The 10,990-nt window shown below is 37.8% G+C and overlaps 3 protein-coding genes across 6 annotated transcripts in view; 2 read left to right on the top strand and 1 right to left on the bottom strand.

Annotated features, from left to right (window-relative positions):
- The window catches only part of LOC103394470 (sclerostin domain-containing protein 1-like), a 1,836-nt gene extending 708 nt beyond the window's left edge, over positions 1 to 1,128 (bottom strand). Inside the window, exon 1 of the mRNA XM_008331794.3 lies at positions 688 to 1,128. Within this exon, the coding sequence (XP_008330016.1) occupies positions 688 to 943 (256 nt within the window). The 5' untranslated portion in view covers positions 944 to 1,128. The remainder of the gene's footprint in view (positions 1 to 687) is intronic.
- A 1,167-nt stretch (positions 1,129 to 2,295) lies between these two features.
- ssr2 (signal sequence receptor, beta) lies at positions 2,296 to 5,175 on the top strand. The gene is made up of 6 exons (XM_008331793.3): positions 2,296 to 2,398; positions 3,069 to 3,229; positions 3,420 to 3,518; positions 4,057 to 4,165; positions 4,258 to 4,335; positions 4,655 to 5,175. Exons 2-6 carry the CDS (start codon positions 3,072 to 3,074, stop codon positions 4,763 to 4,765), a joined length of 555 nt encoding a protein of 184 aa, XP_008330015.1. The 5' UTR covers positions 2,296 to 2,398; positions 3,069 to 3,071; the 3' UTR covers positions 4,766 to 5,175.
- A 1,995-nt stretch (positions 5,176 to 7,170) lies between these two features.
- The window catches only part of LOC103394467 (death-associated protein kinase 2), a 10,017-nt gene continuing 6,197 nt past the window's right edge, over positions 7,171 to 10,990 (top strand). The window contains exons 1-6 of one of the 4 annotated variants that reach the window (XM_025065217.1): positions 7,171 to 7,570; positions 8,037 to 8,125; positions 9,077 to 9,215; positions 9,879 to 10,100; positions 10,202 to 10,340; positions 10,428 to 10,557. In XM_025065217.1, the coding sequence (XP_024920985.1) occupies positions 9,154 to 9,215; positions 9,879 to 10,100; positions 10,202 to 10,340; positions 10,428 to 10,557 (553 nt within the window). In that variant the 5' untranslated portion in view covers positions 7,171 to 7,570; positions 8,037 to 8,125; positions 9,077 to 9,153. Of the gene's footprint in view, positions 7,571 to 8,036; positions 8,142 to 9,076; positions 9,216 to 9,380; positions 9,445 to 9,878; positions 10,101 to 10,201; positions 10,341 to 10,427; positions 10,558 to 10,990 lie in introns of those variants that run through there. The other 3 variants (XM_008331790.3, XM_008331792.3, XM_025065218.1) reach the window with 3 other exon arrangements.

Here is a 10,990-nt window from a genome sequence, read left to right as displayed (position 1 = left end):
TTGCATGACTAAAATGATTCAAATAAAAACAAGACAAACACCAAAATAAAAAATAAACAAATCTTTAAGTATTTTATTTTGAGCATGTTATCAGTCTGTGCAACAAATGCATTAATTCAATTTAAATAATAATAAAATAAATTATTTGGGTGTGATTTAGCTGTTTAAGTTCTTACATTAATTCAGGGATACGTATATATTTATATAGAAATATATATTAACAGTGGCTTCTTCAAAAAAGAGAGTAAGAGATAAGTATTAATATAGAGCATTAAAATATACACATTTATTATGAGAAATATGTATATTAAAACCAAGCTACTTAGTTAGCCTGGGAGCACAGTGATACCACGTTAGAGCAAATAATTATTGCATGAATACATGTAATAATACATTTATTTTTTGTAAAAATATATGTTATATGGGAGTTAACTGTCTTAACAATTTTCCACGGTTAATGGGAAACTTCAGACGCGGGCTTTTGTTTTTTAATAATCCTTTAAAATGACCAGTTGACTGTGACTTCCGGTCTGCCCTATTTTGTTTTTTAAATCAATGAAATAATAATTTAACTTAACTAGTTAAGACGTACCTTAAATATTTATGAAATGCAGAAATATTATTAAAGAAATAGCTGGTACAAATGAATACAGTCAAGAAGTTAAAACCTATTTTATTTGAACTCACCTGTGCGCACCGTTTCTGTGTGTCTCCTGCCTCCGCTCCTCGCCTGGTTCGTGTCCTCGGTACCGGATTCCTCCGCGCTGATGTGCAAAGGCTCCGGGTTCACTGCCTCCGTTGCGTCGTTGTAAACAGGTGAGCCGCTCCTCCTGCTGCTGCTGCTGCTTCTGCTGCTGTTGCTGCTGCTATTGCCGCTGCTGCTGCTACTGCACAGCAACAGCATGAGTGTGACGAGCCAGAGTCTGCCGGCACCACCGAGCATGGCTGCTGCTGCACCTGACTGGGACAGAACACCTGATGTGAGGAGGCACCGCTGCACCTCTTTATATATCCTTCACCTTCAGTGACAGACACCTCACAATGTCAATACAATTGGCCCTAATGCTTTTACACACACCAGGGTAATCACTACTGGTCACCACTATTCTGGAAGCCTCCATTCCTTTACTTTACACATAAAATAAATAAAATTTTAAAATACGCATAGTTTTAACTGAGCAACACCACAAACCAATATATTTGACCAATCTGAGCAACACCACAAACCAATATATTTTCAACATTATTTTAAAAAATGCATTTAAACTAAGACTTAACTATAATAGAAATGAAAACAAGAAATGTATTTATTTAAAAAAATACGCCACAAAAACAAGTTAGACTTGAGTTAAAAAGTAAGAAGATTAAGAAAATATTAGATATATAAAATGATTAAATGTGTCATTTACCAAAGAAAACGTGTAAAAATAATAACCTGAACTTTAATGCTAAATTATACAATGGACCAATGTTATGATAGAAATGGCAGACAGCAATGTGTTGTATTGCTGATAAATGGTCAACTTTCAAATATTACATTTTTCAAAAAATTAAAAAAATATTAAACATTTTATTTGGAAATATTCAGTTATGCCTTGATTATTTCTAAACAAATCATATATATATACATATATATTAATATACATTGTTTTTACTCACATTTCAGGTAAAAGGGAACCCGTTGGTTATAGTTTAGTAAAAGCCACAATTATAATCTATGGTAAAGCGACCTCTACTGGATTAATACATGATTACAGTACAGGAATAACAACTACATTGTTATTATTATTATTATTATTATTATTATTATTATTATTATTATTATAAATAAATAAATAATGATTAAGTTGTCTAAAGGTAAGTAACTTTATATACATGTTCCCATAGTATGCGTATAGTCACTCTGTAATTAATGCAAAAAGGAATTTATAATGTTCTTAGATAATTTATCCTTATTTTACCTTTATATACTGCTCTCCTGCTTTCATTAACACAAAATGCACTTTTATTAAAATACTCCAATGAAGTGTTTAATTATTATTATTAATATTTTTGTCACCTAAAAATTAATACTTTTTTGTCACCTTATTAAAAAAAAGCACCTACCTCTTACAATATCTTTAGCCAAAAAAAGATTAATTTCAGAAAGTAAAACGGAGTATAAGTATTGCATTTATAAATCATTGTTATGGATTAAACATTTACAAAGTATTTAAAGAGGTTCGTCACGTTCGAAAGCACTTTACAGGCCTATGACAACTCCCAGACGCTGGGGGCGCCGTACTAAATAGTGCCTTTTCTCGGCCACCTCGTACACGTCATGCAAACTGCAGACTGAAGGCTGTGCGCATGCGCTCGCAGATCTCTTTCGGCATCTGAGGTTGGACGTCTCTGAACGGTGAGTCGTTTTCTTCTGTTTCTCTCAACTAAAATCCTCGTTTTTTTCTCATTTATATTCGAAATATTTCTAGCAGACATTTTGAGACTAACTGAATTATACATAAGTGCATTTAAGTGCCTTTTTACTGTTATTTCGCTAAATGGTAACTTAGTCGAGTTGGTCTTGGTCCACGTAAGCGTCACTAACGTTCTGTATTAGGTGTCAAACTGAAATGTTATGTTTTTGCTGGGTTTACCTCTTAATGTTCTCACTTCTGTAGTGAAACGTTATATGTTGAACAAATGAGTTTGAAATATATATATAAACATGTATATATTTGAGTGCAAGCGTACACTAGCTGTATCGGTGTGCGTGGAAAAAAAAATTAGCAAAACCTAGCATTGCTTTTTGTTCTGGTTCCAAGACTCAACATGTAGCTTTCTAATAAAATGTATTCATATTTTTATTTAAAGTAAAAATAATTATATAATGTCACTGTGCATTGTGTATGAGTTTGATTGTTGTCATTAATTAATCAAGCATAATACTACACAGTACTACAAACTAAGTATTATTTAAGGGTTTGATTAATAATCTAGGAACAACAATTGCGTGTGTGTAACTCGTGACCCTTGACCTCATCAATTCAAATGGTTTGTTTTACACTTTGGTCTCATTCCCTTTTTAGACAATGAAGACGCTGCTGTTGCTCGCTGTTTTGGCCTTATTCAGTCTGGGTTCCACAGAGGAAGGAGCCCGTCTGCTGGCCTCCAAGTCTCTTCTGGACCGCTATGCCGTGGAGGGCCGTGACCTCACCTTACAGTACAACATCTACAACGTTGGCTCCAGGTGAGGATTTGGGTTTGATTTTTGAAATGAGCTTTTTTTTGTGTGTGTGTGTATTAGAAACCAACGAAGAAGCTAATTTGAAGAAGCTAACACCCAAATATTGTTTTAACATGATGTATGTTGGCTTGTTGTTTTGTAAAAATTACAAAAAAAATATTATAAATAACCAACGTTTTTTTTTGTCTCTCAGTGCTGCCCTCGAGGTGGAGCTTTCCGATGATTCCTTTCCCCCTGAAGACTTCGGAATTGTTTCAGGAATGTTGAACGTGAAATGGGACAGGATTGCCCCGTATCCTAAACCTCAAATGATTGTCTTGTTGTCCTATCACGTCATCACGCAGTGATTTTTGATGCTATTAGATGTCATTAGTGGTAGGTTTTATAACCATAGCATTTCAGCTCATTAACCCAATTTCTGTTTGTTGCTAAATCTAGAACCAATTGATGATGCTTGCCCCTGTGAGAGGATGTTAAACTTACCGTAATTTCCGAACTCATCCTAAGACATCGCAGGGCTCAAACTGTTCTCAACGTTCTCTCCCACGCGCACCACGCACATATACGCACACAGCCAATCACGGACAGACATACGCTACTAGTATAACACACCGTAGCCTACCAGAAAAGTCATTAATCGCTAGTGGTATGAACTCCGTTAGCCTGTTAAAATCCATAAATTAGCAACACCATTTTTTCAGCTGCAGGGTTCAAAGCGTGCGAAAAAAGTAGCGGCTTATAGTCCGGAAATTGCGGTAAGACCTAAAAATTGTTACCATTGTCCTGACACCGTCTGTTAACATGGTTGACCTTAACTCCAGTATGTTCAGAGCCAGTAATGTCTCTCACACGGTGGTGTTGCGTCCACTTAAAGCTGGTTACTTCAATTTCACCTCTGCGACTGTCAGCTACCTGGCCCAGGAAGGAGGCCAAGTTGTGGTAAGAAAAAAATTCATTTTTTGTTCATAAAAGTTGACTTGTGAAGTGTGTGATTTACGTAAGAAGTCATATTTTCATCCATTTTTTTTTAGGTTGGCTATACCAGTGCTCCAGGTCAGGGAGGCATCTTGGCTCAGCGCGAGTTTGACCGCCGCTTCTCCCCTCATTATGTAAGTGATGACTGAATAGCTTAATGCATTGTTTCCCAAAGACTGGGTCACGGCCCTCAGGTGGGTCGCAAGAATTCTTTTTTTGGGTCGTTTCGCATCATTATATGTATAATGTCTATTGACTTGGGTTGTGACTTTAAACATATGGGTGTAATGTCTATTGACTTGGGTTGTGACTTAAAATAAAAAAACAGTTTGGGAAACACTGGCTTAATGGACCACCAATGGCATTCCATGCTGTTTACTGTTCATTAACTTGGGTCTACAAGATTTATGTCTTGTCCTTTGAACACTCACTTGAATATTTTCTTCTTCTCAGCTGGACTGGGCTGCATTCGGTGTGATGACTCTGCCCTCCATCGCCATTCCTCTGCTTCTCTGGTACTCAAGCAAGAGGAAGTACGACTCACCGAAGGCCAAGAAAAACTGATGCAGTGACAGGACGGGGGTGGGTTTCAGGAAGGGTTAGGGTTAAGGTAAAGGAGGTCAAAGGGTTATGTGGGCATGGAAACCTCAGAGTAACTTATTGACCCATATTGGGGTGAAAAGTGACACAAAGAACAGTGACCAAGATTTGTGACTGTGAAAATCAGTAAGTAGGACAACAGCAAAATAAAAGCAAAAAATCTGTACGTCATCTACAGGAGCACAAACACTCTGTGCCTGCCAACAGCTAAAGACAGGAGCGTTAACATCTGCAGCCGATTATTCCTCAATATTTGGAAATGTCTTCACTCGACCGAGCAGTTACACTCGTAGAATGATGGTGTACCTGTCGTCTTTACAGTTTTGTCACCGTGCAAAAAAGGGTAAATAAAGAAAGTGGACGTTTTTCTAAAACTCTCTGTCTGATTCGTTATTCTACCAACCAATTGGAATTCCAGGTAGTGCTTGGAGTCGGCGCATTTGAAAATGTCGTAACGCACAGTAGAAGAAACCGAGCGCGAGAGAGATTCCGCTATCGTAGACTTGCTTAAATGTTTGGCGAACCAAGATGCCCGAACCATCTACAGTAATCATCCCCCAGAGATTCCGCTATCGTAGACTTGCTTATATGTTTGGCGATCCAAGTCCACTGTATGAGTTGCTGCCACCTAGTGACTGGAGGCTTGTTATCATTTAAGCATTACAGCACTGGTAGACTTATGTCCAGGATGCCATACTCCATTGGAAGCCCTTCATGCTCCCCCTGGCACCCTTAGGGGGGCCCGCCCCACTATTTGAGAAGCACTGATTTAAACTTACATAATTTAGGTCATGAAAAAATGCCTGATTTTAACTTAATTCTTTACTATTATTATACTGTACTATAAGTCTCAGACATGCCTTTTTTTTCATGTTAGTTTTAGAAACAACATGGAAGACAAACTATGTGAGCTGCTGAATGTCATTTTCCGCAGTTATCTGGGCGACACGGGGACAACGAGAGATGCCATACTTATCAGACGATAAGACTGACATTAGTAAGTGGGTGTGATGTGTTAGTCTGGATAAAGTGGATCAAGTCCAGACTAAGACCCCTTCAGAGTTTGTGGAAGAAAATACTCTAATGTGAATGTGGAACCAGTGGATGTGTTAAGGAAAAGTAAACGAATGATCCATGAAGTTAGAAGATGTAGATCATTAAAGGGTTAAGCGTCTGCTTAAGGGTTTGACAATAACCCTGACCAAGTTCACAACAGGGACTTGACTAAGTATTTTTGCTGGGGCACAGAAAATATAGAATTTCACTTACAGATGTCTGAAAACCATTACTTATTTACAATAAATTATTTGTCTTCGTTTGTCTATACAACAGTGACTACAGTCAGTGACTACAAAAAAGAAATGTGGAAAATCACGTGTCTTTCTTCAGTTCCTGTAAGTTTAATAACATTGTGTTCGACTAAACTGGCCCATGGTTCACACTTTAAACTGTGAGTATATTGAAAATAGTAAATCATTATATGTCATTTTTCTAATATAAAATGTGTAAAAAAAAAAAGGTTGGGAAACAGTCGTAGAATATGATGTTTGTTTTGGTTACATTTTTCTACTGGTATTGATCGAATATGGTAATAAAAACAGCTAGTCAACCCCCTGAGGTATAATGAGGTCACATTAAAAATCAGAAACCTGTTCCAGCCTGCTTTTAAAATCAAGGTGTTGCTAGTCTGGGAACTGGTTTCTTTCTTTGGAGTATTTTTGCTGTATTTTAGGGAAGGATATTGAAGAAATGCAAGAAGGACAAAAAAAGCGTTGCCTAAACAAATGACAAAAGACAAAAGGTAATGCTGTTAGTATTAGTGTTTAAAAACCCAACCCAATTGAATAGAGAAAATTCACCTGACTGTGAATTAAATACATAAATAAAAATATACATACTGTACTTTGCTCATCCGTCCATGTTCCGCTTTTTATTTTTGTAAAGCACTGTAGCAAGGTGCAGGAAGTCATGAAATTTTACTGCAACAATGTGGAAAATGAGACCTCTTGTACAACAACAGTGCAACACAAACTTGACATTGTATATTTGTAGCACTTGTTGTGACCACCAGGTGGCGTTGTATTATTAAAACTATCATTACGTACTTTATTCAGTGTTGGCAATCATTTCGGAGATGAAATAAATCAGTAAAGAACTGAAAAGCATCTAAATGTATCAAACTATATCTATTTTGATGTATAAGCTAAAAGTTTTTACTAAAAGTGCATTTTTATTTGTCAATAAAAAACTAAACCAGTGTTAAATATAAAGTTATAAAGTTAAACATAAAGGTATTGCTTTTGTATTTGGGTTAATGTTTAACTTTTTTAATTCTTAATTTCGATAATGTAATGTAATTCATTAAAATTGAAACGTAGGATGCAGTGCTACCGACATTCATTAAAATATCGAATGACAAAATAATAAAAAAAAAAGTAGCTTGTTTGTTTTTCCATAGTGTTTGTCGATAGGAGGAGCCATGAACGCCTCTCCAGGTCATTAAACTTCGAGTGTCTATCATCGGACATGACATCAAACTCACTCCGAGGGTGTTTTCCGCATTCAGGGTCGGACTGAACCGCAGCGACGACGCAGATACGAAGGGTCTTCATTTCCTCCGGAGCACAACAGTGACTCATAGCAGGACAGAAAGCCGCTTAATGGGAACACCTGAGCTGAGAGCAGCGCGTTCGCAACAGGAGAGGACGCTCCATCACCGCTTCACAGTGTCACGGACCGCAGACTGCTGCACGTACTTCACTGTCCATGGTGAGCATGAGAACAACATATATATATTTCTAGAATTTTCTGAATGTCAACGATATTACGTGAGGCGTTTACTGTCACTCGGTAAGCCCGAAGAGTGTACCTGGTTGTAATTATTCAGGGCAGTCGTTCTCTCTTTTTTTTTTACTGTCGAAGACCCAACACATCACGACAAAGTAAAGCGAACATACCATGATATGGGGGATTAAACCGTACTGCGAAAAGTACGGCGTCTCGGATGGGTCGTGCTGCCGTCGTTTTTACACCCTGTTAAATTCTTCAACATTTACAGACAGGCACCAACTTGTATGTTTTGCGACTGCATAGCGTCAGAGCACGTTGGTCCACTTTTGATAAGCTGTCTGGAGGGAATCATGAGGCGTTTACGGTCGAGCTGTGACACTTAAAAGAAAAATGGAAAGGGGTTGCAGTTCTCAATATATTAGTGACGTTTTATTTTCTTTTACAGCTTCAGCTTAGAAAACCTTCAGTTACGATTCACAGGAGATACATTTCATGGTAATTTAACTCTCTAACCAGCGTCCAGGACGATGAACGGTTAGTCTTTTTGAAGGTATGTGAATGAAAGTATTTAGACGTCTTTAACGTGTACAAAAGAGTCTGAACGTGCAGCAGTTTTCAGTTTTTTCCAGTATCTTTTCATCTGTTCACCATTAGAAGCCAATACATTTCTAATTATACAGCACATTAGCCGTCAAAGTCTTCTTGAATCTCGTACAACAATTCTTCTATAACGCTATTGCACATTGTTATAGACTAGAATTTAGACATTAAAGCCGTTGAGCTCGTAATTATCTAAAGAAATGTTAAGCATTCATTGGTTACACTGGGGTCATTATAACAGTCTAAACTAAGCATTCCTTTCTAGAACATTCAATGGGAATTTGACATATCGCCCAGCCCTATTAGTTGTTATAAAAATAGTGACCCAACAATGTGTATTCATATTTACAGTTCAGATATGAGTGCCCTAAAACATATATAATATATACAATATATATATTCTCTTTAACAGATGTAATAGCATTGTATATTTGTGTACTGTATAATAGCATTGATTTGGAAAAGTAAAAAAACAAACAAAAAACAGAGTGTATGAACGAAGCACAATATAACGTTAGTTGTGAAACAGGAAGTAAATGTGGTCTGTTCTGTGAGGTGTAAAGATGCTGGTCAGTGGGTGTCACTGCAGTGTATCAATGAGAGAAAAAACAGTCAGTAAACCCACAACAGAACCATGAAGTAAATGATGTCATTATGTACTGATAATATACTGCTGCTGTGACCAATTCTTTAATATTCTTTGAAACAATTTATGTAATGTGTACATATATTGTGTATGTATTTCCTTTTCAGATCTATGTATACTGTATATATGTTTTGGGGGCCTTTTCAGTAGGATAGTCTTTATTTTTAATGAATGTAAAAACTGTGTCCAGTAATCAAACAATCAATGTCAATACATTTCTTTTCTTTTTTTTCGTTTAGGTGCAGCATTTTGATGTTGACGGTGAAATAGCCAAAGTTTCTCTACCAAAGAACTGGAGAGATCCAGGCGAATCAACATGGCAGTGTTCAAACCTGAAAATGTGGAAGACTTCTATGAGATTGGAGAAATTCTCGGAAGGTATGGAAAGAACAGATTGTTTGTGTTCCGACTGTTGAATGTGGTGTTCAGGTCTTCATACTTGACAGTTACAGTCAAGTAATTTTGTCTTTCAATTAACAAGTTAAATAAAACACAATTCCTGCAAAAACAACTTCAAATCAGCGAGGGCACGAATTAGAATCAACATGGCAGTGTTCAAACCTGAAAATGTGGAAGACTTCTATGAGATTGGAGAAATTCTCGGAAGGTATGGAAAGAACGGATTGTTTGCGTTCCGACTGTTGAGTGTCCTGCAAAAACAACTTCAAATCAGTGAGGGCACGAATTAAAAAAAAATAAAAAAAATTCAACCCTGTAATAACGCAATACGTCCCAAGGGTCCCCGCCCCTCACTTTGGGAACCATTGGTTAAATCCCTACATAGAATGTTCAGCATGTTTTCCAATGGTAATATTTATTTACCTATCTGTACAAACCAGTACTACAAAGTTCATCTTCTACTAGGTTGAACAGGCAGCCTGCTTTGCTGCCATCTAGTGAGCGGCTTGTTAATCGTTCAAGCAAAAATTAAGACAGCATACTGAAAGTTCCCTCTGGCGCCCACTGTGACACCTCGCTAGGTCGTTGTAGGATTCACTAACTGTACTAGATGACTCTGTATTATGTGCTTGCGTCCTCTAGTGGGCACTTTGGTCAGGTCCGTCTGGTCTGTGAGCGGTCTTCGCGGACAAATTACGCAGGCAAGTTCGTGAAGATAAGGAAGAGCGCGTGCAGCCGTTTAGGACAGGACAGAGGCAGCCTGGAGAGGGAGGTCGAGATCCTGCACCTGCTGCAACATCCGAATATTATCTTCCTCAAAGATGTTTTTGAGTGCCGAGCCGAACTGGTGCTCATTCTGGAGTTGTGAGTTTGTTTCCTTTCCATGCCGTGTCTGCAACCTGAAACCCTTTGTTTCCTTTTTCTGAAGATGGATAACAGATAACAGTTTAAAAATATCCTTTCAGTGTAAGTGGAGGGGAGCTGTTTGACTTCATTGCCGAGAAGGAGGTGCTACTGGAGAGTGAAGCGATTACATTTATGAAACAGATCCTGGAGGGACTGAGATTCATGCACGGCAAAAACATTGCTCATTTTGACCTCAAGGTAACATTCGTCGAATGACTTGATGATGTTGAAGGAGCTGGGAACTGTTTCATTGTTACACGACTTGTGCCTATTGTGTCTTTACAGCCAGAAAACATTATGTTGTCAGACAAATCGGCACCAAACCCCACCATCAAACTCATCGACTTCGGCCTGGCCCATCGTTTTCTTCCAGATGAGGAATACAAATGCTCCAGTGGAACACCACAGTACCTTGGTGAGAACCGTCGCCTCTCAATCAGAACAGGGCTTTTTAAAAATGTCTTTTTAATTATGTAATATCGGAAAAATTCATTACGTGTTTTTTTTCCTCCGGTAATGAAAACCCGATAACGCAATGCCTGGGTTTCCCAGATGATGTCACCCTTAAAATAGTTTTTAAGTTAAAGTGAATGTGAAACTATTATTTGTATTGCGTACAGTATTGTCATTGTGACACAGCACACCACTGCACACAATAGAACGCGCCGCATATATCTGTATCGGTCGATAATAGGATAATCGGAATAGGAAATTATGTGTTTGGACAATATTGGCGTGTTGGATATCGGCAAAAAATCCAAATCAGACATCATTCAATCCTTCACCAGCAGGGGTTATTTATACTGTGGTAGCTACAGTATAGTACCCATTTGTTATGTACTAGAGCA

Source organism: Cynoglossus semilaevis, chromosome 18 (assembly GCF_000523025.1).
Source record: "Cynoglossus semilaevis isolate Cse_v1.0 chromosome 18, Cse_v1.0, whole genome shotgun sequence".
Lineage (NCBI taxonomy): Eukaryota > Metazoa > Chordata > Actinopteri > Pleuronectiformes > Cynoglossidae > Cynoglossus > Cynoglossus semilaevis.
The sequence above is the reverse complement of the archived record's forward strand: the minus strand, read 5'-3'. Positions and strand labels throughout refer to the sequence as shown.

Coding starts and splice junctions, on each gene's coding strand:
- ssr2 (XM_008331793.3), top strand. CDS start 3,072: ATGAAGACGCTGCTGTTGCTCGCTGTTTTGGCCTTATTCAGTCTGGGT. Junction 4,166..4,257: donor AGGAAGGAGGCCAAGTTGTG/GTAAGAAAAAAA, acceptor ATTTTTTTTTAG/GTTGGCTATACCAGTGCTCC. Junction 4,336..4,654: donor GCCGCTTCTCCCCTCATTAT/GTAAGTGATGAC, acceptor TCTTCTTCTCAG/CTGGACTGGGCTGCATTCGG.